The sequence below is a fragment of the Papaver somniferum genome, chromosome 9 (genome assembly GCF_003573695.1).
Source record: "Papaver somniferum cultivar HN1 chromosome 9, ASM357369v1, whole genome shotgun sequence".
Classification (NCBI taxonomy): Eukaryota; Viridiplantae; Streptophyta; class Magnoliopsida; order Ranunculales; family Papaveraceae; genus Papaver; species Papaver somniferum.
The window spans coordinates 114,121,840-114,147,344 of NC_039366.1; the positions used below are offsets into that span (position 1 = coordinate 114,121,840).

The 25,505-nt window shown below is 38.9% G+C and overlaps 1 protein-coding gene across 1 annotated transcript; it reads left to right on the forward strand.

Moving 5' to 3' along the window:
* Window positions 1-19,932: 19,932 nt before the first annotated feature.
* Window positions 19,933-20,610, forward strand: LOC113312443. The gene has a single exon (XM_026561196.1). It carries the CDS (start codon window positions 19,933-19,935, stop codon window positions 20,608-20,610), a length of 678 nt encoding a protein of 225 aa, XP_026416981.1.
* Window positions 20,611-25,505: the final 4,895 nt, after the last annotated feature.

Below are 25,505 nucleotides of genomic sequence, written 5' to 3' on the forward strand. Positions count from 1 at the left end.
TGATAGGTGTTTCAAAACACCTCTCTAAGTATCGATTGATTATGCTTTCTTAGCTAGTTTGCTTGTTGAAATTGTATTATTAGCTTTCTTTTATATTCTATGAGAATTTTGGAGTTTATTCCCGAAAAGAATAAGAAATCGTCCAATATGCTATAAAAGATGCACAATTATCTAGGAGTCCTTGATATCATCTCGAAGAGCACGAAAAGACGAAGCCAATGACGAAAGAATGGAATGAATCCGACGTCGTATGAAGAATCTGAAAGCATATGAAGCAAGTCGAAGTTGTCGAAAACTAGAGAACCTACAGAACTGTTATTGGCACCCGATTAATTTACTAAGGGCCACCTGCTTCTTCTTCCTAAAACTACAGAAGTTGGTCGAGATTTTCATAACTCAGTGTTCCCATTCCAGCTCAATCATGAAGACTACCTCTGCACCAAGTCCTTCTCGCCGGAAAGCCTTATGTGACGATGGCTCATCGGTTAAGGCAAAGGCATTGTGTGTTATATTGAGAACCTGGAGAAGATTCAGATATGGTTATTAGCCGAGACAAGACAGGGATGAAGAAGAGCTCGTTGCCATTGAAACAGAGAATGAATGAAGGAGATAATGAAGTTTTTAGAGTTCTCATAGAGCCAGGAAGGATGGGTCTGGATTGTGTATGAATTTCAATGCTGCAGGGAAGGAGATGTGCAAAGTATCATCAACAACAAGCTCGATATCTGCATTACCAGCGAATTACACGAGAAACGTTTGTAAAAATGCCTGAACGACCTGTGCCTCCAGCCGATGGTAGTGAACCTCTGGTTGTCTGAGTTCGGGAACTGAGATGATAAGCTGGGATTGCTGTTGGTTAATGAGAACCAGTCGAGCTCAAGTCGAACAGAGAAGATGCAGGGAGAGCTTGAGAGGTCTGTTAGGTGATCAAACTGAAGCATGACGATGGAAGGTCGAGCTTGGTAAGAGCATGTAGCTGCTACCACTATCGGTGATGGTTACTAATGGGACAGTGACTGTGACGATTGGAACTGAGAGAAGATGATCGATGGAGTAACTGCCAGTGAGATGAATTTGGCAGCTGCCATTGAAGATGGAGTTGAATATGAAGCGGAGTATAGCCAGAGTCGAGACCTAGGATTATGATGTAAGAGATAGAATCGAGTTCGGGTCTTTGAAATTATTTGATGGGAAAACTAAATCTGAATGGACCATGACATCATCATCATGTGGCCATAAGTGGTCCCTCATTAATCACACCTTTAGCCTTATCGGATGTTAATCAATCCGTTGGTTATTCTTATTCCATAAAATCATATAAATAGAGTTACAGGAAAATCTGGGAGACTTTATTGCATATCGTATATTCTCCCAGATAAATAAGGTAACAGAAATATATTGTCTATTACACCCCCTTAGTCATAACGGGAGAGGAGCACACGTTAAGACTAGAACGAAAACGAACAAACAATACTCGAGGAAGGCCCTTGGTGAAGATGTCTGCATATTGACTGTCAGAAGGAACGTGCAAAACATGAATCTCACCGATACGTACACGCTCTCGTACAAAATGAATATCAATCTCCACATGTTTAGTGCGTTGGTGCTGGACAGGATCCCCTGACATGTAAATAGCACTAGTGTTATCACAGTAGACAATTGTGGCACGACGTAGAGGGATGTGGAGCTCGAGAAGTAAGTTGCGTAACCAAGTAGTTTCAGCAACGGCATTGGCAACTCCTCGGTATTCGGCTTCCGCACTAGAACGAGATACAGTGGCTTGTCGTTTGGACGACCAAGAAATTAGGTTGTCCCCAAGAAAGATGCAGTAGCCAGATGTCGACCGACGAGAGTCCGGGCAACCCGCCCAGTCAGCATCAGAGTATGCAGTCAAGCCCGTGATAGGGGAAGCGGAGAGAAATAAGCCGTGATCAAGAGTGCCTTGAAGATACCTGAGAATGCGCTTAATAGCTTGCATGTGTATCTCCCTGGGATCATGCATAAATAAACAAACCTGCTGCACGGCATATGAAATATCAGGGCGGGTGAACGTCAGGTATTGAAGAGCCCCTGCCAAGCTTCTGTATAAAGTCGGATCCTCGAGTGGAGGGCCAGATGTAGTACTGAGCTTCGGTTGTGTATCAACAGGAGTAGTGACTGGGTTGCAGTTCGTCATTGATGCACGAGCAATAATATCTTGTGCATATGAGGACTGTGATAGAAATAATCCTGAATCTGAGCGAGTCACAGTAATACCCAGAAATTGATGTAACGCGCCAAGGTCAGTCATAGCAAATTCACATTTCATCAACCCAATGAAACGCTCTAAAAGTGCATCATTAGAAACGGTTAAGAAAATATCATCCACATATAATAATAAGTATGCAGTGTCCGAACCAGAGTGATAGACAAAAAGTGACGGATCACAAACACTTCCACGAAAACCGCAACCAGTAATAAATTGTGCAAACCTTTGAAACCATGCTCGAGGGGCTTGTTTAAGGCCATAAAGAGACCTACGGAGGCGACAAACATAATCAGGATGAGCGGAATCAACAAAACCTGGTGGTTGATGCATATATACTGTTTCAGCCAGATCACCGTGAAGAAAGGCATTTTTGACGTCTAGTTGACGAATGCCCCAAGAACGAGATGTTGCGATACTGAGTACAGTGCGTATAGTCGCTGGTTTAACAACCGGACTAAACGTCTCAAAACAATCAACTCCAACCTGTTGAGATTTGCCATTGGCCACTAGTCGAGCCTTGTAACGTTGCAAAGTTCCGTCAGCGTGAAACTTGTGACGGAAAATCCACATTGACCGAATGATATGAGCGTTACTAGGGCGAGGAACCAGCTCCCAAGTGTTGGTCATAATCATAGCATTATATTCGTTCTTCATGGCAGCATTCCAGTTTGGGTCCCTAAGTGCATAAAGATGAGAACGGGGAAGAGGGGAAATGGGAATTGTGGATTGGACATGAAGATTGAGTTTTTGGATGGGACGGAAGATGCCCCGGGAGGCCCTGGTGGTTGGACGGGATGCCGCTCGAAGCTGTGGGCAGGAAGGTGTGGCTTGGTGAAGTGGGATGGAAGAGGTAGGCACAGAGATGGGCTGAGTTTGTGAGGTTGTTGGGCTGTCGAGGGAGATGGGCTGTATAGAAGTTGGCAGAGGAGAAGTGGGTTGAGTGGAAATGGGCTGAGTAGAAGTGGGCTGAGTAGAAGTGGAAGTGGGCTGGGTGGAAATGGGCTGAGAGGGATAAGCTAGCCTGCGGTGTGGAGGAGTGTACAAGGTCGAAGGAGATGGGCCTTGTTCAGGAGGTGGAGCGGAGCTGGGCGTGAATACAGGCTCAACGGAATTTGAATGCACAGGTGATGGATAGGTGGAGGAATCCAGGAATGAATAGAGAGGATGGGTTTGTGGGTCGTGAGTATGGGAGGAGCTTGGACAAGAGGAAATAGAGAAGGGAAATACGTTCTCATCAAACGTGACATGTCTCAAAATAATTATTTTGTTTGTGGAAATGTCAAGACAACGATAACCACGATGATTGGGTGGAAAACCAAGAAAAACACACCTAGTGGAGCGAGGAGCAAGTTTGTGTGGTGTGGTGGAGGAGAGATTAGGGTAGCAAAGACAACCAAAAATGCGAAGATGAGTATATGTGGGTTGGCGTCTATATAAGATGGACATTGGGGATTGGAAATTGAGGAGTCTAGTAGGAAGAATGTTGTGGAGGTAGACAGCCATAAGGAGAGAATAAACCCAATATTTGGGAGGAACGGAGGCATGAGACATTAGAGTACGAGTGATATCATTGATTCGGCGAATCATGCGTTCAGCCTTACCATTTTGAGATGATGTGTGAGGACACGAGAAGCGAAAAACCATGCCATTTTTACTAGAAAAGTTGTGAAAAGAGGAATTGTCAAATTCGCGACCCATGTCGCATTGGAATGATTTAATTTGGCGTTCGAATTGAGTTTGAACAAAAGATTGGAATTCCAAAAATTTGGTGAAGACTTGGGATTTTAATTTTAGTGGAAAAACCCATAAATAATTGGTGAAATCATCCAGAAATAGAAGATAATAACGAAATCCCGTATCGATATTCAACGGAGACGTCCATAAATCACTATGAATAATATCAAAAGGAGCAATACTAGTAGACTGAGAGTCATAAAAGGGAAGACGAACATGTTTGCTAATTTGACAAGAGTGACAAAGATTTGGAGAATTATCCTTATTACATTGAATAAAAGATTTTGTGCGTAAAGTATCGAGGACAGCTTTGCCAGGGTGGCCGAGGCGACTATGCCAAACGGTAGGTGAGCATACGGCAAGAGAATATTGATGAGGTGGTGGCGAAAAAGAGGATTGCACGACGGAGGTGGTGATGGGATAGAGCTCCCCAGAACTATCACATCGGAGAATAGTCTTCCTCGAACTCAAGTCCTTCACAGAAAAACCATAAGGATCAAATTCAACAGACACATGATTATCAGTGGTAAATTTTCGAACAGAGATTAAGTTTTTGATGATGGAAGGGACGACAAGGGTGTCGTTGAGGTGAAGGGTGTGAGTTGGAAGATTTATGTACTTAGAGCCACTAGCAGTTACCGGAATGCTATTGACATTTCCCACCAAGATAGAACGAACATTACTAGAATTAAAAACTTTTTGTAATGTACCTGGATCCGAGGTAATGTGAGAGGTTGCTCCGGTGTCCATATAGAAATCATCATCAGGTGTCCGAATACTCATAGAGCTGTAGGCTTCGGCGATATCTGACGGTTGTAGGTAGTCTGTGGTCGGAGCAATGTAGGCTTGCGGTGATCGGCCGGCAGTAGGATGGCGACCACGACCTCGTCCTCTACCACGGTTCTGGCGACCTCGTCCGCGGCTGGCAGGTGAAGCAGCATTCCAGGGAGAAGCCCAGTAGGGAGTAGCCGGATATGGGCCAGGTGCAGCAACGTTCCAGGGAGTAGCCGGATAAGCCCAGTGTGGGTAAGGGGGAAATGGGCTTGCTGGGTTGGGCAGTAGTGGGCTTCTGTTTGATTCAGTAGGGAGTTGCGGTTGAGAAAACGCTGGGCCTGTTGGATTTGGAAGCAACGGCGCTGTGCGATCCAGACTTTGTTGATGACGCTGTGCAACAACAGGAAGATGATGGGAGGTGTGCGGTGTTGTTGGTGTTTTTAGAAGAAGAAGGAGGAGGACCGTTTTTGGCCTCGTGATACCATATCGGATGTTAATAAATCCGTTGGTTATTCTTATTCCATAAAATCATATAAATAGAGTTACAGGAAAATCTGGGAGACTTTATTGCATATCGTATATTCTCCCAGATAAGTAAGGTAACAGAAATATATTGTCTATTAAGCCTGAGAATTACATTGTATATATAGTCAGAAAGGCTTGTTTTGAAAACATGATATTTGATCAGTAAGAATTTATACTTTATGTGTTCTCTCTCTCTCATATTTCTCTTTAGTGTTAAACTCACTTAAAAGATAATTGAGAAACCCCAATTGGTTTGTGTTTGATTAATTAACTAATAAGGACATTGAAGATTGATTAAATGAAAGTGATTAATCTAATAACAGAAGTTGCATCAGATCATTCAGATTGAGCAAACGATGCTAGGTGATGGGTTAAAGCTCGAGTGCAGGAATAGATTAATGGCACTGTTAGAGACAATGGAGAGACTTGAGTTATTTGTTGCTGAGAAGAGATTGAGCAAACGATGCTAAGTGATGGGTTAGCTGATGGCAGTTGCAAGTGAAGATGGAGATGGGATGGTAGCTCGAAATGGTGTGAACCAATGTAGTCAATATCGTCCGTACCGGCAGATATACCGACTCGAAACGGAAACAACAATATCGCGATATGATATTTTGCCGATAATATCGGCCGGTAAGGGCGAAAACCATACCACCGGTCTTCCGGATCTTCCCGATATTTGATATTTTAGGAATTTGTTGTTGAACATTAGGGTAAACATTGTTGTCAACCATCAAAAAAAACTAGTTTCATAGTACTAGCAGAGATTTGATAATCAAAACCTCAGCCCACAAACAATATCGATTAATATTTTATCTTGATTTGGTGGTTTTATGGTTAAGATTTGGTACATAGTGAAGGAAATATGAGTTTAGAAGAAGACCCATATTTCCATTTATCATGTATTGTTTGATTTTAGAATATTTTCATTCAATGTATTTACAGGACTTACACTTACAGAAGCAAAAGAGGAGATGAGTTAAAAAGAAGGAGACGGACAGAGGTTGAGAACATCTTTTTCCTTTTCTTTTCTTACTTTATGGTTTGTTTACTTAACAATGGGACACTTGGACTTTTGGGGATGTGCCAGCTTGTACTACACACATATCACCATTTGGGAAAAGAAAGAAAATTACGCACGTACATAAAGCTGGCTTGTTTTCCCGATATTTGAAAGCATATTCCGTATCTTGTTGTGTTTGCATCCCGGCGTGCGCTTCAATGGGTGTTTAAATTTTGGTGGCTGGTATACCCAATAGTTAATACTTAATACAATGTATGTTGTTTTTGAAATAGTCCGGGAAAATAAATTGAGTACCTCGTTAACACGGTAGCAGAAATTTTAATGGGTATTTATTTTTCACGGAACTATATATTATGATGGATAACTAATTTTGATGTCAGAACTATATATTATGATGAATTTAGAACCGATTTTGCACCGATATTTGAAACCGAAATCTCCCCAGTACAATGTTGTACCAGTGTATCGGTCCCTGGTCGAGACAAACCGGTATCCGATATTAACTATATTGGTGTGAACTGGTGAATGGTTTCGAGCTGAGTTTGTGTGGTGATGTTGGTAGAACAACACTGCAATGGAGTGTTGGTCTTGGCTTGTGTTGTCTGCTATTCAAATGGGGTTGTCTCGGGCTGAGTAATGGCATAACTAAGTGAATGAGTTGAGCTGAAACGATAGGTGTATGCTAGGAATGTAATTTTGCAGGGATTGAGTTCTGAATGGCCTAAGTTTGGTTGGGAAAACAAGCCAGAACACTCAAAACTCGGAAGGAATCGGTTATGTCTGAGTCGACTCAGTGAGTTATCCCGAGTTGACTGGGAAGGACTTGGACCTGTATTGGCTGCTAATGGGCTGGAATGTGGTGAGGCCTTGGTCGAGATTTTGCTACTCACACAACAGGAGGAGATATATAACTTTTCTTTTGGGATCTCTTTGGGGAGGCTTATATTATCTTTTGCTTCTACTTTTATCTTAGGGTTTGAACATGATAGTTCTATTTTTCCTTCTTGTTATGAACTCCATTCACATGTTTAGATAATTTTATCTTGGTTAAGGAATAAGTTGGAATTCCAACCATGGTTTTTATGCCATGAATTAGTTTTGTCTCCATACTTTGTTGCTTATGATTCACTATTAATATGGTTATATGATTTGAATGCATGTTTAGTCGAGTCGCGAATCGGTTGAATTAGTTTTCATCTCTATTGCTAGATTAGGGTTATTATACGTAAAAGTGATAATTCCTGATTGCAAGTAGCATAATTGTGAGTATTGCTTGTAGTGATGCATCCTAGTAGTCACAAGTGGATTATAACCTTTGTTAAATCGGATTAGTGCTTTTACACGTTCGATTGCTTTGATTAGTCTTATTCCATATAACTCAATGCTTTTAGGGAGTTAAACTTAATTGTGCTTTTACACTTTAGGTTGCTTTCTAGGAAGAATTCACATATGCATCTTTTAATGTGGTTGTGATGAAATCAGGGAATTAGCGAGATATACTTGCGATCAAGATATCTTAGGACTCTTAATAAAGTTGAGATTAAATATCAATTCTAGTTATTGTTGAAAAGCATGTTTGTGGATGAAAACGATATCCTTGACCAATCCTTTCACATATTTGAATTGTGTGTTTTATTTCTTTGTTTTGCTTTTATTTTATTTTAGTATATAAAAATCAGAAAATCCCCCTGGCTTTACATAAGAAACCGAAATATATCGACAATCTAGTCCTCTCTGTGGGAACGATCCTTTCTTACCCTTGCTATATTATATATTTTGAGTAGTGAGAAAGTAATATTATTTTTGACGCATACGACAGCGATCAGTACGTGACTTGTAACCCTAAGAAGCTGGATATTTATTCTTGGGGACGATTATTTAGGGTTTCATCTAAAGCATTGACTCGGGACAGAACAGAATCCGTTCGAGTACAACAAATACCCATTGAAAAATAAAGTCCTTAAGATTTTTGAAAAACAGGACCTAAACACAACTTTTAAGACAGTATGCAACATCTTCTTTTGACTTAACCAATACTTGATCTTAGCAGATCTGTCAACACAAGTTTATCTATGGACGATAATAAAATAGCTTAACTTAACAGATGCAAGCAACAAGTGTACCTGTTTTTTAACACTACTTACTCAACAAGAGTTTATATGAGTAAGTTCTCGATCCTCGTGATTAATTAGCACAAGTACGAGTCACGAGCTCATCACGAGGTTTATATCTTTGGTTAAGTTTGTTTTTCCTCTTAGTCTTAGAGAGGGATCCTATTTGACATGAGAAATTATCATAAAATTTACTGTCATCAAAATAAGAGACATAGTTAGAGTTCTTACCATAAGTGCCTTGACATGAGGAAGAGGATAATCTGTCGACAAGCTCTTTATATCTTCCAACTATATTTTTAATATCTTTTCTCATCTCATTGATTTTCCTTTCTTCTTGGATGACTCTCTCAACAGGATCAACGTTACTTTCAGAAGCACACCGGTTAACTTCCTTAGGATGATGTTTATTAAGACGTTTATTCTGCCTTTGAACATTGGAGGAACTCATTGTACTGACATTCCTAGTAGCATACACAAGATAGGTACGAAAATCAATTGGCTCAATTATACGTATGTCAGTCACACCTTTGAGAATCAAATCTAGGGTGTTTTGAAGTTGAACTAAGGAGTCTTTATTCAACTTAGGGTTTCTATTTTGTCTAACAGAACTCTTGGTCTCACAGACGAGACATACCTTTTGATTATAAGAATGATTGGAGGAAGTCGTCTTAATATCATCATCAGAAGATTTGTGCTTTTTACAGAATGTCCTAAGTTTGGTGGAAATATTAGGAACACCTGTTTTTACTTCTGAATGTAAAGCATCAGAAGTTCTTGGTATATTAGACTGCTTTGAACAACCTTGAACGGAGAGTTTATTCAAACGGCGTTCAATATCCAGTGCATCTTTTTCGAGGCTGGCCTCAAGAGTTAAGCACGAAGAATGATCTTCAGCATTGCCATGGACTTTGCAATCTCTTACAACACCAAGAAGAACATTGACATGGTGTTTTAGTTGATCCAATCTGACAGCTTGAATTCTAACAAGATTTAGAATCAAATTACTCTCTTCAGCTGTATCCCACTCATTAGAAGAGAAGGTCTCTTTCGAAGGGAGATCAAGAACACGCCTGCCATTGTTTGTCTGTCTCGTCGAACCACAAGATTTTTCTATATTCGAGATAGAATAGCCTTTCTCTTTAATAGAATTAGACGAGAGAGAATATTTATTACTGGTGACGCGTTTATCAAAGATAATACTCTTTTCCATAGAGTCAGATCACCACAAACACAGACTGATGAGGTCTTTAACGTGTTCACCTGCTCTGATACCAATTGAAAAGGCGGGGGTCTAACAACACCACCCAATATTTCGCTTAGCAATCTGTATGGACTAACTCCGAAATACTTTGCTAGAGAATTAACTAGACAGTCAGACTCAATCTAGATAAAAGTATCTCAAGGAGTTAATGTAACTCTCTTGATTTGATTTTTACTCAAGCTAAAAACAATAACGAGTCTTTATCAAATACAAGGAATACTTGGACAGTACCAAAGACCAATGTCCAAGGATCAATCAATATCAATCAACAACCAAGTTCCAATTGATGATCACGAACGCACAACCTGTATTATTTCAGTTATATAAAATATAATGCGGAAAAGAAATAACACAGACACCAGAAATTTTGTTAACGAGGAAACCACAAATGCAGAAAAACCCCGGGACCTAGTCCAGATTGAATACACACTGTATTAAGCCGCTACAGACACTAGCCTACTGCAAACTAACTTCGGAATGGACTATAGTTGAACCCCAATCAGTCTCCCATCGATCCAAGGTACAGTTGTACTCCTACGCCTCTGATCCCAGCAGGATAATGCGCACTTGATTCCCTTAGCTGATCTCACTCACAACCAAGAGTTGATGCAACCCAAAATCACAGACTTGATAATAAACAGATCTGTCTCACACAGAAAAGTCTGTCAAAGGATAAATATGTCTCCCACAGATAAACCCTAGGTTTTGTTCCGTCTTTTGATAAATCAAGGTGAACAGGAACCAATTGATAATCCGGTCTTATATTACCGAAGAACAGACTAGATTAATCAATCACCTCTCTACAATTCATCCTGACTACACAAGCGGATTTTCGAGGAATCACAAACAGTGAGACGAAGATGTTTGTGACTTATTTATCTTGCCTATCGGAGAACTCTCACGATATCAAGTCAATCAATCGATTGTACTCGTACGATAGAAGATGCAAGATCATATCACACAACTACGATAAAATAGTATCGGTCTGGCTTCACAATCCCAATGAAGTCTTTAAGTCGTTAACCTGATTTTAGAGAAGAAAATCAAAGGTTAATGGAGATCGACTCTAGCGGGCGCACTAGTAGCACACAGACGTGTGGGGATTAGTTTTGCATAATGCTAGATGTCTCCTTTATATAGCCTTCAAATCAGGGTTTTTCCTTAGTTACAAAGCAATACTTATTCACCGTTAGATGAAAACCTGATTTAGATTCAAGCTAATATTTCTCAACCGTTAGATCGAAAACTTAGCTTGTCACACACACTTGGGTAGACGTTTACTGGGTTGTGAAAACCATGCCCAAACGTGTACGTGTATGTTGGTTCAACATAGTAACCCAAAAAGGTCAACCATATGAGCATTTCATATTAACCTTGTTCTTCTCCACCATAACTAGTTCAATCGACTCAAATGAACTAGTTAAAGAGTTGTTCAATTGCTATGAGATATTATGTAACTGCACAAGACACAATTGAAACAAAGATGATTCGATTCGATTGAATCGTCTCATGAACTTTATAGCCACGGTTTGCATAAAGCATTCCTTAGTAATTTAAGTTTCATGTTCAGAGCACATCTTTAGATCATAACCTCTTAAGTTCACAAACAAGTTCGCGGACTTAAGTTAATCGGTTGAGTTTTCCAAACTAAGCAGAAATTCTCGGAAAGAGAACTTCCGCCAGTTCGCGAACTTAGTTCGCGGACTTAGCACACAAACGAGTTTTGGAAAATCCAGCAGAAATTCTCGGTCGAGAACTTCCGTCAGTTCGCGGACTGAGTCTGCGGTCTGGGTTCGCGGACTTGGTAAGCCAATTCCACAATCCTCCCGATTTCTCTTGATCAACAAAGTTCAAAAACTTCGGTTCAAGGAATACATGGTTATGTAATCTAAACTCTCATTTCAATCATTGAGACATTCTCAGAGGATGCTATGTAGCCGTTATTCACAGACCGATTCACGTCAGAGCAATTCTCAAAGTGATTGAAACTTTTCATGACTTTCGTCACTAGGTGAAGATAAACTTGATCAAAGCGAAACGCTTTACCAACACACGATTTCGAGATAAAAGGTAAGCAATGAATGCTCAGCTCGAAATGTCAAATGTGTATGATCTAGTCTATATAGAATACGGCTTTTGTCTCATAAGAAGTAGGAGATAGAAGAAATAGACTTTTGAGTGATAGATAAGTTAAAGTCTCATACCTTTTTGTTGATGAAGTTCCACGGTTCCTTGTATAGATCTTCGTCGTTGTATGATGAATCACCATGAAGTCCTTGAGCTCAATTACACTTTTCTATCCTAGTCCGAGACTTAGCTATGTAGGCTATAAATCAAGACTTATAGTTTTGATCACTAACATTGAAAAACATGCTTGAGATAACAACGCATGCGAGGTTGACCGAGCTATGCTCTAACAGCCACCTTAGATTTTTTAACCGAAATGTCCAACTAGAGGATGTTAACTAGAGAGCAGAGGTAATCATAAGGACCCAATAAAAGTTTGCGATGGATCGAGAGATCATATTGGAGCAGACATTGGCACTGGCAAATAAACTTTCTTATGAAAAACTTAAGGAGCTCAACAACTTTGCAGAAAGGAGGAGAAGAGAAATTAGAGCTCGGATTGAGATAGAAGAGTTGTATCAACTTGGTTATGAAGCTTTAGCAGAACTTGCTCCTGCCAATGTTGGTGGTGTTGCAACTACTCCCAATGTTGTTGTTGTTGATGCTACAGCTTGATGCACAATGATGCTTTATTATGCTAGTTAACTATAAGTTTGAGTTTTTAAGACTTTTAGTGGTTTGTAATTATTGTAAAACTTGTTTGGATGATGGTTTTCTTTAATTATGGCACGATGGTGTGATGCTACAATGAACTTATGAGTTTTAATTATAATTATTACTATATGTAATGGGTTTATGGTACAATATTTTTATGCATGCTTCAAATTGTGTTTTGTAAATACAAGCACACGATCGGTCTATATGACTATGCCTATGAAAATATTCTACGAGGTTCATCCATGAATCGTTTCTATAGGTATTTGTATAATCTGATTCTTCAATCCTTAAAAAATGTCAGTTTTCTGTATCTATTTCTAGAAAGAATCGGATTACATGTTGTTAGAGCATTGGTCGGTCGAACTCGCATGCGTTTCTATCTCAAGCATATTTGTCAATGTTAGTGACCAAAACTATATGTCTTGATTTCTAGTTTACTTATGACTAAGTCTCGGTTTAGGATAGTTAGGTATAGTTGAGCTCCAGACTCCATGGCTATTATCTTACGAAGACGAAGAAATACTCAAGGAACCAGTGGAACTTCATCCGACTAAAAGGTATGTGGAGAATTGAACTCATCTGTCACTTAAAAGTCTATCTACTCTATCTCCTACTCTTGAGATAAAAGCCGTATAAGTATGATAGTTTTCATACATACACATTTGCTATTTCGAGCCGAGTTTACTCGCCTATCTTTTTCTCGAAATATGTGTTGGTAAGATTTTGCTTTAACCATTTTCATCTTTACCCGTGACGAAAGTCATGATGACGTTTCAATCTTGAAAATAGCTTTGATGACGATAGTCGATTCTTTTTGTCTAACGACTATTATAACATTATAGAAGAATGTTTCAATGATTGAAATGTAGAGTTGAGATTACCAACTATGGATATAAGCATATAGTGTGTTCACACATTAGTGTATAAATCCATGTGCCGGAAACCAAGTGCGTGCATATGTGTGCATGCGTTATTGGTAAAGGAGACAGGTTAGGTACGCGTACCCGTACGCGTACTGCCGGAAGTTTTCATACCGAAAATTTCTGTTGTAGTTTGTGAAGTTTGCAAACTGAAAACCAGTCACCTTAGGTACGCATACCAATGAAAGTTTTCGAACCGAAAATTTCTGCTGAGTTTGTAAACTCAAATCCGGTAGCTAAGGTACGCATACCCGTACGCGTACCCAAGCTGGTTAATTCTCAAATCGGAAGTTTCATGAACTTAAACAATAAATCAATAAGGAATGCAATCTTTGCAAACCGTGGCTATATTGTTCATGAATTGATTCAAGTGAATCAAACCAATTTTGTTTCAATTGTGTCTATGAATAAAGACCTAAGCAATTGAACAACTTTTGAACTAGTTCTTATGAGTCATTTGAGCTAGTTATGAGAAAGATGAATACGGTTAATATGAAAGTGCTCATATGGCTGACCATTGGTTAACTATTTGTGAACCAACCAAATGTACACGTTTAAGTACGGTTACTCAAACCTAAATGAATACATTTCATTTGTGTGTGAGACGAGCTAAGTTTCCATCTAACGGTTGAAAGATATTAGCTTGGATAAGTCAGGTTTTTCATCTAACGGTGAATATTGCATGCTTTGTTACCAAGGTAACTAAGATTGCAAACCCTGATTTGAAAACTATATAAGGGAGACGTTTAGCAACTGGAAAAACTAATCCCAACACCTCATGTGTGATACTAGTTGGTTTGCTAGAGTCGATTCTCCTTTAACCGTAGGTTTCTTCTCGAGACTCCGTCGGTTAACGCCTAAAATACTTCATTGGGATTGTGAAGCCAGACGAAACTACTTCTCTTGTAGTTGAGCGATCTGATCTTGCCATTTTCTATCGTACGAGTTCAATTGAAATAATTGACTTGAGATTATATCTCCAATAGGGCAAAGACAAAAAGAAATCACAAACATCTTCGTCTCATCGTTTGTGATTCCACGATATCTAGTTTCGCTACCATACGATTTAGATTATTGTGAGGTGATTGATAATACTAGGCTGTTCTTCGGGAAGATAAGTCCGGTTTATCAATTGGTTCATGTTCACCTTGAGTTCTATCAAAGACGGAACAAAACTCATAGGTTTATCTGTGGGAGACAGATTTATCTATCATCGTAGACTTTTCTGTGTGATACAGATTTTTTTATTGAAGTCTTCGACTTTGGGTAGTAGCAACTCTTGGTTGTGGGTGAGATCAGCTAAGGGAATCAAGTGCGTAATATCCTGCTGGGATCAGAGATGTAAGAAGCGCAACTGTACCTTGATTCAGTGTGATATTGATTAGGGTTCAACTACAGTCCAGACCGAAGTTAGTTTTTAGTAGGATAGTGTCTGTAACGTCTTAATACAGTGTGGTGTTCAATCTGGACTAGGTCCCGGGGTTTTTCTGCATTTGCGGTTTCCTCGTTAACAAAATTTCTGGTGTCTGTGTTATTTCTATTCTTCATTATATTTTGTTATATAATTGAAATATCACATTTGTGCGTTGTATCGATCAATTGTGAAATCCAACCTTTGGTTGTTGATTGGAAATTGATTGATCCTTGGATATTGGTCTTTTGTACCATCCAAGTTTATTATCCTTGTATTTGATAAAGACTCGCAAATTCTTATTTTCTTGAGTAAAGATCAAATCAAGTGACAGAGATATTAACTCCTCGATATACTTTTCTCTAGATTGAGTCTGACTGTCTAGTTGATTATCTAAAAATTATATTGGAGTTAGTCCATACAGATTGCTAATCGAAATATTGGGTGTGGTTGTTAGACCCCCGCTTTTTCACATGTGCAACAATACGATCAATTCTAGTCGGTGTAAAGTTAAATTTTTTCATTGATTTTCAAAGCCACAATCGGTAAAGGTTGACAACTATAAGCACCAATTTTATTTGGCGTCAATCCTAATCGTCGTTTTTGTGTGTGTGTGTGTGTGGGTGGTGGTGGTGGTGGGGGGGTATTCGTGAGGGAAGATTGTGCCCTATTGTTTCACCTTTGCCGAAAAAACTAGTCGTCGGATCTTCCTCTATATAAGAATGACCTCTTTCCCAGAACCAATTTGGCACAAACTTGCATATTATATTTACTCCTACTCCATCCACTAGTCAAACAACATACACCTACTTTCATATACTCTACAAACACACATTTCATACCTTTATAAGCATGGCGTCATTTGACTCCACCGAAGGTTTGGCCATAATCAAAACATGGTACAATGAAACGCGACGTGAAGATGTCACAGTCGAAAGGATTGTACCCAAAATATTTTTGGGTAGGGTATATATCAAATGTGTGGATGATTATGAAAATACAAAGGAAATAACTTGGAGACAAATGTACGATAGGTTCCAACTTATCCCAAAAGAGATAACTTATTATGTAGGCATACAAGAGATATTTTTTGTTGTAGATATTTAGGCTTGTTAATCCGAGAATTTGTAAGTATGTTTCGAATTCCTCTTTCATAAGATAGGTTGTTTGATCTTCCACTTGAATACTAATAAAGTAAGTTTGTGTTTTTGCTTGTGTAGGAGGAAGTCGCAAAAATACACTACTTGGAGGAAAAATGAGAAGAATTTATATTTTATGAAAGCTATGATGAATTCATGAAGTACAAAATTCCAGAATTCAAGCTGGACAATATACCATTCAATGTTCCAGATAGAGATTCCTCCGATGAATATTGAGAGTTTTGGAAAGTTTTTGTGGAGATTTTGTGGGTAGATCTCTATGTAGACCCTCATGGGACTATAACTCGTCCACTAGGATCGTCCAGGGGTTCAAAAGCTTGTTGCACGTGCTAAGTGCATCCGTGATACCTACGAAAGTGAGTTAGATTAATTCAAAATGAATGAGTATGAATGAGAAAGTCGCAAAAATTACGATGCCTTATTGACTTTTATATAAGCTTATTCATCTACAGATTATATAAGCTTATTCATATACCGATTGCCAGAATTGACTTTTATGTTTATCTACATCCACCGATTTTTCATGTTCTTGGGTAGATGAATAACACCAACCCAGAATCGATTTACGTATGTCTTATCCATCGATTTTGGATCAGAGTTCTTAAAAAATTCAATATCTTTCATTTGTTTCATGTTTTGAAATTTGATTAACATTAGTTGACTTCACATCTGACACAGTTAATTAACAAATAAAACGATTAATTGACACCAATCAATCAAGAATAAATTAATCATTAACGAAAATAGATCGGTAAAGAATTTTTAATTTTACTTTAAAATGATTCGTCTTCTTCTTCTGGTGATAAGCCCTAAATATAGGACACCCAAATTAACCGTGTCTAACGCTTTGACTAACCATTATTACACCCTATATCATCTGCCTTTAAATGCCGGATAAAATTTCCAATTCTTCTCATCCCAAAACTGGTTATTATCTCATGTTCAAAGATTATGCATCTTCCTTCAACAAGTAGGAACTCTCTAGATAACTTGGTTTGTAGTGTTATTAACAGCATGGGTTTGATGGATATGGGATTCATATGATCTAAGCATACTTGGTATAACAGATTAAATGGGAAGGGTTATAAAAGAGCTAGGACAGACATGGCCCTTCAAAACTCTCAATGGGTCACTGATTATTCTAATTCAAAGATTATGCATCTTCATTTCTTAGGTTCATACCATTGCCCACTTCTTCTTATTATTGAAACTAGTACCATCCAGCCTAAAAATGCATCGAAGTTTTACAAATGATGGCTTTCAGACTCTACTTGTTCAGAATTAATTGGCGATACTTGGAATGCTACACAGTCTAATTTAGAAATTAATTCTAAATTGGCCAAAGTAAGAAGGAGTTTATCAAGATGGAATAGGCAGCATTTTGGTAAAATTAATATTCAAGTCCAACAACTGCATCAATATCTTTCTCAGTTACAAGCTTTGCCTTATAGTGACAATATTTCTGAGAAAATTAATCTTACTATACAAAAGCTTGACTATTGGAAAAGAATTGAAGTTGATTTCTGGCACCAAAGATCTGGAGATCATTGGATTAAAGAAGTAGATAATAATACATCCTACTTTCATACCAAAGCAAATGGGAGAAGAGCAAGAAATCACATTTCGGCCCTAAAAGATTCTAATGGTCAATGGTATCATACGCAGGAAGATCTTGAAAACCTTCTTACATGTCATTTTGCAACTATTGCTACTACTATTAACCCAGTTTTCAAGACTGATTCCTTTGATATAATTCGTCCAATGATTACAGAAGAGGAAAATCATGCCTTGACTTCCATTCCTTCAGAAGAGGAAATATATATTGTGATGTAAACTATTCCTAGCTCGAATGCACCGGGTCCGGATGGCTTTCCGGCGGGCTTTTACCAAACCCAATGGTCAATTGTGGGCTTGGATGTAGTTAATTTAGTTCAAACCTTCTTTCAAACTAAGCATCTTCCAGCTCATATTAACCAAACTACTACCTGTCTAATCCCAAAAACTCTACATCCCTCAACTCCTGGAGACTACAGACCCATTGAACTTTGCAATATCATTTATAAAATTATTTCCAAGCTCCTTGTAACTAGGATGAAACCACTGATGGAGAAAATCATCTCACCCACACAAGCAGCATATGTACCAAAAAGGTATATAAATGATAATATTGTTGTGGCTCATGAGCTGATTCACTCTATGAAGAAATCTAAGAAGAAACAAGGCTTAGTGGCTCTTAAGTTAGACCTGTCGAAAGCCTTCGACGGGGTGGAATGGTCTTTTATTGATAGGATGTTATCTTCTCCGGGCTTTTGCGAGGATTGGAGAATCATGATCCAGGAATGTGTTTCGACAACCTCAGTTTCTGTTCGTCTTAATGGCAGCATGTGTAACCCTTACACTCCTTCTCGTGGTCTTAGGCAGGGAGATCCATTATCTACCCACTATTCATCATCGCAATGGAATACCTCACTAGATCTTTAATACATGCTGAAAATCTAGGTGAACCGAAAGGTATTCAACTTGTTAAAGATTCGATAACTATCAATCATCTGCTTTTTGCATATGACTGTATGGTATTCTTCCAAGATGATAAAGATGGTCTTAATAAAGTTAAATATATTTTATATAACTTTAGTAAGGTGTCTGGAGAAATGATTAACTTCAATAAATCCTCGGCTTTCATTTCGGAAGATTTATCAATGGACCAAAAGGCTTTTATCCAAAATGAGTTGGGAGTTAAACATCTTAGTTCTTCTGATAAATATTTGGGTCTTCCAATACTTTTAGGTAAATCCAAAACAAGCTCTTTTTCCACTATTAGAGATTCTTATGAAAATAGGTTACATGGTTGGTGTTCGAAAACTTTAAATCAAGCAGCAAGAACAACTCTGGTTAAATCAGTTCTCAACTCGATACCAGCACATTACATGAGTAATTTTAAGCTTCCAAAAAATGTCATTACTAAACTAGATTTAATCCAGAGAAAATTTTGGTGGGGTCACACAAAGAACAAAGGTTTCAGTCCCATTTCATGGAGCTCACTTTGTAGGCCTAAAGAAGAAGGAGGTTTAGCATTCAGAAATTTAGAGTTATATAACAATGCTCTTATCACCAAACTAGCATGGAGAATGTGCACAGAGGAAGACAAGCCATGGAGTCAGTTAATGAGGGATAAATATGCTCCCTACTGTCACTTTCTGCATTTACAGGAAACACATAAAAATTCTTCTTGGATATGGAAGGGTTTAGAGATTGGTCTTAATTATGTTAGACAATTTCATAGGTGGGATGTTAGACAATTTCATAGGTGGGATGTTTGAACAAAAGTCTTAGCATGGTATGATAAGTGGGTTAGAGGCTTAAATACTCCACCAATTCCTAAGGACAACTATTCAGACTCAGTTAGAATTGTCCATGTCTCTGATCTTATGCTTAGGAACCCAAGAAGACGGAATTCGGAATTGATTCGAAATGTCTTTCCAACAGAAACAACAAATCTCATTTTAAACATGCAGTTAGTGCAGTTTGGAACTGACAAGCTGATTTGGGAACTAAGTAAGACAGGAGAATTTACAGTCAAATCAACCTATAAAGAGCTTGTAAGATAATCTCAAGTCACTACAACAACTACCAATAACATCATACCTAACACAGTCTGGAAACAAATGTGGAAAATGAATGTTCCGCACAAAGTGAAGATCTTTATTTGGAAATGCATCAAAGATATAGTTCCTACTAAGATGAAACTGCATAAATATAAAAATGATATTCTACCAATTTGTTCGAGATGCATGAAGGATGATGAATCTTTAAATCATCTCCTTATTGATTGTGATTACTCTAGATCTGTCTGGTTAGGTATGCATGTTAATGTGTCATCCTTACAATCACAGCACATTCAAGCTAGAGACTGGATACTATCTTGGTTCCAACCAAGCAGCATTGAAGATACATAGGATTCATCTACATGGACCTCAATGGCTAAGATCACAACTTGGTTCTTGTGGAAAAATAGATGTCTGAAAGAATTTGAGAATAAAGATCAAAATCTTTCTTCAACAATATTTTCAGTTAAAAACATGCTGAGATTATGTGGTGATCAGCATAATCACACTTCTACTCAGAGTTTAACTCAGAGTTTAATCCACTGGTCTCCGCCTGTTACTGATGAGTTGAAACTGAACTTTGATACTTCTTTTGATCATGAAACTTCTTATGTTGGAATGAGCTTAATTCTTCGTAATTCTACAGGATCCTGTGAAGGTATCAGAGGGCGAAACTTCCATGGAGGAATAGATCCAGAGCATGCAGAGTGCCTTGCATTCAAGGAAGCTATCCTTTGGGAATCAGAAATTGGACTGCAAAAAGTAAATTTTGAAGGCGACTGTCTAAATGTCGTAAACTCGGTTGAATATGCCAAATCTTCAGTTCACTGGATGAATGAAGGTCTTGTAAATGAAATAAGACAACTACTATCTAAACTTTCTTGTTGTAAAGTTAACTATGTAAAAAGGCAGACAAACAATGTGGCACATGTAATTGCGCACAAAGCTAGAACAGGTAGACACTCTTTTGAATATCACTGTAACATCCCCGATATCTTCATAGAGGAAATCAGGAAGGATCAATCGTCTACCAATATGTGTCATATGTAATTTGCCTTTTAATATATGTTTGGTTTGCATAAAAAAAATGTTCTGTTTCACCTTTTTATTTTTAACCTTGTTGATTTGTCTATGTTGATATTCGTTACGCGGGAGAGTTCTGTTTTGGACACAACTGCTTGGTTGAGTTGTTAGGATCACTCTTTTGAGATATGGCCGTGCATCTGGCAGAGAAAGTGGCTTTGTCCATTTCTGTGGGTCTCTTTTCAACATGCATATCTCAAACTGGGTCTCAATCCATTCGCATTGTGAATGTTAGATTTTTTTTTTTTTTTTTTTGATCAATTGAATGTTAGTATCTTGCCGGCATATCTAAAGTCTAAGAGCAAGTTTTACGGTGGAATCCAATCTATTTCCAGTGTCAAGTCTAGTGGCTTCCAAGTTGGAGCTTTCCACAAAAAATCCAACGAGGATTCCACGGTTTGGTGCAAGAGTTCGTGTAATCCATCTAAATGCCAATAAGAATAGCGCTAAACGCAAATAAGATTGGCGCTAAAAAAACGCCATTAAGAATTGCGTTTCTATTATCCGTAGATTTAAAATGAGTTGTTGAAATCTAACGGCTGGAAAAAAGCTCCATTCTTAATTGCGTTTTTTTAGCTCCATTCTTAATAGCGTTTTTTTAGCTCCATTCTTAATTGCGTTTTTTTAGCTCCATTAAGAATAGCGTTTCTACTATTCCATCATTAAACTTGCGCTTCCATCCACAGTTTCAATTGCTGAGGTGTCGTGGAAGATGGATGAATTCCACCATAAGACTTGCTCTAAACACACGTCTTGGGGGCGGATATAAACTCTGATGGCTTCCTTCATTTGTATGACTACTGCTTTTATTCATGGTTAGTAAATGCACTTCCATCGGTCAACTGCTTTTAGTGGCTGTCTTATGCACCAACAACAGCTTCGTCATGAGTTTGTTTAAAATGCCAATTGATTAGTACTTAGTAGATACTATCTACGTTTTTGGAAAAATGTCATTTTTACTTTTTAATTTTATTCTAAAAATAGGTCAAATTTTACTCTAAAAAATGTCATTTTCACTTTTTAATTTTACTCTAAAAAATAAATACAAAATTGGTTAAAATGACCAAAATCAACAATTCCTGAATGAAATGAACAGTTAGATTTTGATACTGTTTAAATGTACAAAAATGTAAAAATAGACAGGATGTAACCAATTTCATCGTGCCCATTTTCAAATATTTTTTCTTAATTTTAATTTACACAGGATGTATCCAGTTTCATCCTTGCTAGCTTTTTTTTGCCCATTTCACCCAAAATAGTTTTTACTCGTTCATTTGAACCGTGATTTAAAAATATTTGAAAAAATGACAAATTTTTCGAAAAATAAAAATAACGTTTTTCAAAAAACGTAGGGAGTACTACCTAAACTTTCACATCTCGAGTTGCAATAGGACAATGTCAAAATTATACATCTAGAACATGTCACCTCTGAAGTGTCACTGGCGTTCAGTTTCCAGATTTATATGTCAACCCATACAATATTAGATCGACCAGTACATACATGGTCACCATGAATTTTGACATAGCACGAAAATACTGTTACAAAATACTCAAAAAAGCAATGTTTGCGCCACGTAAGGTTGCAATTGTGTCACAAAATCTCGTAAGAATTTACTTTAATATTTATGTACATTATTGAGTGTTTTTTATTGGTTTCCTAAGTTTGTTAAATTAAAATTATCAGAATAGACAAAGATGTGGAACATGATTGGGAAGACGAGGAACTCATAACGTGGCATAGCTGTTTAACGTTGAAACTTGCAGGCAACTAGATTCTCTAAAATGTAGCTGCTTATTTTAAAATAGTCGAACAAGATTTATTGTCCTGATTCCTGAACAGCAGTCTCCCCCACCACTTATCATTCTTTCCTGGGTCATGCCCATGCATGTTTGCACATGATTCCCGTTTCCGATAATCAATTCCAAATCCAAATCTCTTTTTCACCGTTTCCGATAATCAATTCCAAATCCAAATCTCTTTTTCAGTAGCAAGTATCTGGTCGAGCAAAGATAGTATCACGTAACGATAGATCTCTCCATATATGCAGCGAAGTTTTTACACCGGTTGTCAACCCGCCAAGACGCAACCCACCCGAAGGTAAGGAAAAATCCTTGACACATCCTGTGTCTTGTTCGGTTTCGGCACAGGGGGTATAGTGGCTCACCACTTCCATGGGATTACGTATTCGCGACCATTTAGGTGATGGGGCCACGTACTCCATGTCCCGGCTGCAGGGCTACGGGGTGATTCCCCTTCACGATCCTGCGAGCTGCAGAGCTACAGAGGGATGCCCCCTTTTCACAATTCTGCCATGACGGTTTACTTGTTCGCGGTTTGCACAGTCCTACAAAGAGGGAAAGCTTCTAACGAGTAATCAAAGGTAAAGAAGGGTCTAGTCATGCACCTCATGTACATACCTCTTTGACGTGGATCGCTGCCCTCCACGCTGTTCTGTCGAGCGCCAACTCTCTCTCCAAGCCTCGGTTCTTCAGGTCCCGTTTAATCAATTCATCCCAGGTTAATTTCGGCCATCCTCGTTTCTTCATTCTCCCTTCGGCTCGTCCGATACGTCCTACTCGTACCGGGGCCTCAGGTGGTCTTCGTTGGAGATGCCCAAACCAACGCAACCGGTGCTGCGTGAGTATCTTCTCCATCGATGCTACCCCAAGCTTCCCTTGGATAAAGTCATTTCGGATCTTATCGTGTCTTGTCAGCCCACAAGCCCATCTTAGCATCCTCATTTCCGCCATGTAGCCTTAAAATGTGTGGGTTTGTTGTCGCCTAACACTCCGCCCCGTACAGAGGTGCGGGACGGATTTCCGTCTTGTAAAACTTTCCTTTCAGTTTAGTCGGTATCTTACGATCACAAAGGACTCCCAAGTCTCCATTTGGCCCATCCTAAGTTAATTCTGTGTCGGATATCCTCGTCTATGTCTCCGTTACTCTGAATCATAGATCCCAAATAACGGAAGGACTCTTTCTTTGGTACGATCTGTCCATCTAACAACAGTTCTCCCTCGTCTGTTCTTGTTCCGTCGAAGTCGCACTTCAGGTACTCAGTCTTGGTTCTGCTGAGTCTGAAGCCCTTCGATTCTAGTGTTTGTCGCCACCACTCCAGCTTGTGTTCTACATCTTGTTTTGATTCCCCAATGAGGGTGACATCATCCGCAAAGAGCATACACCAGGGTATTTCCCCCTGTATGTCCTTCGTGACTTGGTCCAATACCAACTTGAATAGGTACGGGCTCAAGGCCGAACCTTGGTGTAGTCCAATCTTTATGGGGAAGTCGTCCGAGACACCGTCGCACGTCCGGACCCCTGTGACAGCTCCGTCGTACATATCCTTAATGAGGGATATATATTTTGGCGGTACCCTTTTCTGTTCGAGTTTCCACCACATTACCTCCCGTGGGACTCTGTCATAAGCCTTCTCAAGGTCAATGAATACCATATGCAGATTTTGCATTCGTTCCCGATAGCGCTCCATTAGTTTTCTGGCCGGGAAGATCGCTTCGATAGCACTCCATTAGTTGCAATGATCTATCCCCATCACGATGAAATTTTCGAAGATTACCCCGGGCATGTCGGCCAAGGCTATATACTCATTGAATACATCAGTGTAGCGCGCGTGCGGCCCAGAACATCTAAGGGAATCACAGACCTGTTATTGCCTCAAACTTCCATGGTCTGAACGACCATAGTCCCTCTAAGAAGCTGGTCGCGGAGGGAATCCTCCGCGTAGCTAGTTAGCAGGCTGAGGTCTCGTTCGTTAACGGAATTAACCAGACAAATCGCTCCACCAACTAAGAACGACCATGCACCACCACCCATAGAATCAAGAAAGAGCTCTCAGTCTGTCAATCCTTACTATGTCTGGACCTGGTAAGTTTCCCCGTGTTGAGTCAAATTAAGCTGCAGGCTCCACTCCTGGTGGTGCCCTTCCGTCAATTCCTTTAAGTTTCATCCTTGCGACCATACTCCCCCGGAACCCAAAAACTTTGATTTCTCATAAGGTGACGTCGGAGTCCTAAAAGCAACATCCGTCGATCCCTGGTCGACATCATTTATGGTTGAGACTAGGACGGTATCTGGTCGTCTTCGAGCCCCCAATTTTCGATAACCATCCTTCAAAACCAAAAGCTAGATGCATGAGATGAAAAATCTAATTGTGATAGTATGTCTTAAAAACTTTTCATTTCTAAATAGGTGACCTCCTTGTATTCAAATTTTGTCTCATTAATGGGTGACCTATATCATTAGGTAAGAATAGAGTTACGTAAACACCAACCTTCTTACTTGAACTCCCTAAACCTGACTTATTCATGGGTTTTTAACCGAACTCTTCTGCGACAGTTTGGTATGTGGTTTTAATTTTGAAAACTTGCTATAGATGGTTCGGTCTATGGTTTGATGCAAAACCTGACCAACCCGACCCATAATAACCCGATAGCTATAGTCGCTGATGAGAATTAATCCTAGCCATCCATATTTCAATATCCTAAAACCTAAAGACCTATCTCATTCTCTTTAACTTTGGTTTTTTATTTTTATTCTTCCTCAGTTTTCTAGTTCTTCCCTTCTTTTCGCTACGGGTCTCATCTCAGTTTTCAATCTCAAAGTTTCACCACTTTTATCGAAGATCCAATCCATCACCATGTCATCTTCAATTCAACAACCAACGAATTCATCAATCGTAGTCAACAACAACAGACACATTCGTCTTCAACTAATGAAATGTAAAATTTGGGGTTCTGATTAAATTAATTAAATCAATTGTTTATCTGAATTGATTCAATATTCGTTCTCTGAATTGAATCAATTGATTATTAAATCTGTTTGAACATGAAGTAGTGCAAAAAGT

Coding starts and splice junctions, on each gene's coding strand:
- LOC113312443 (XM_026561196.1), top strand. CDS start 19,933: ATGGCTAAGATCACAACTTGGTTCTTGTGGAAAAATAGATGTCTGAAA.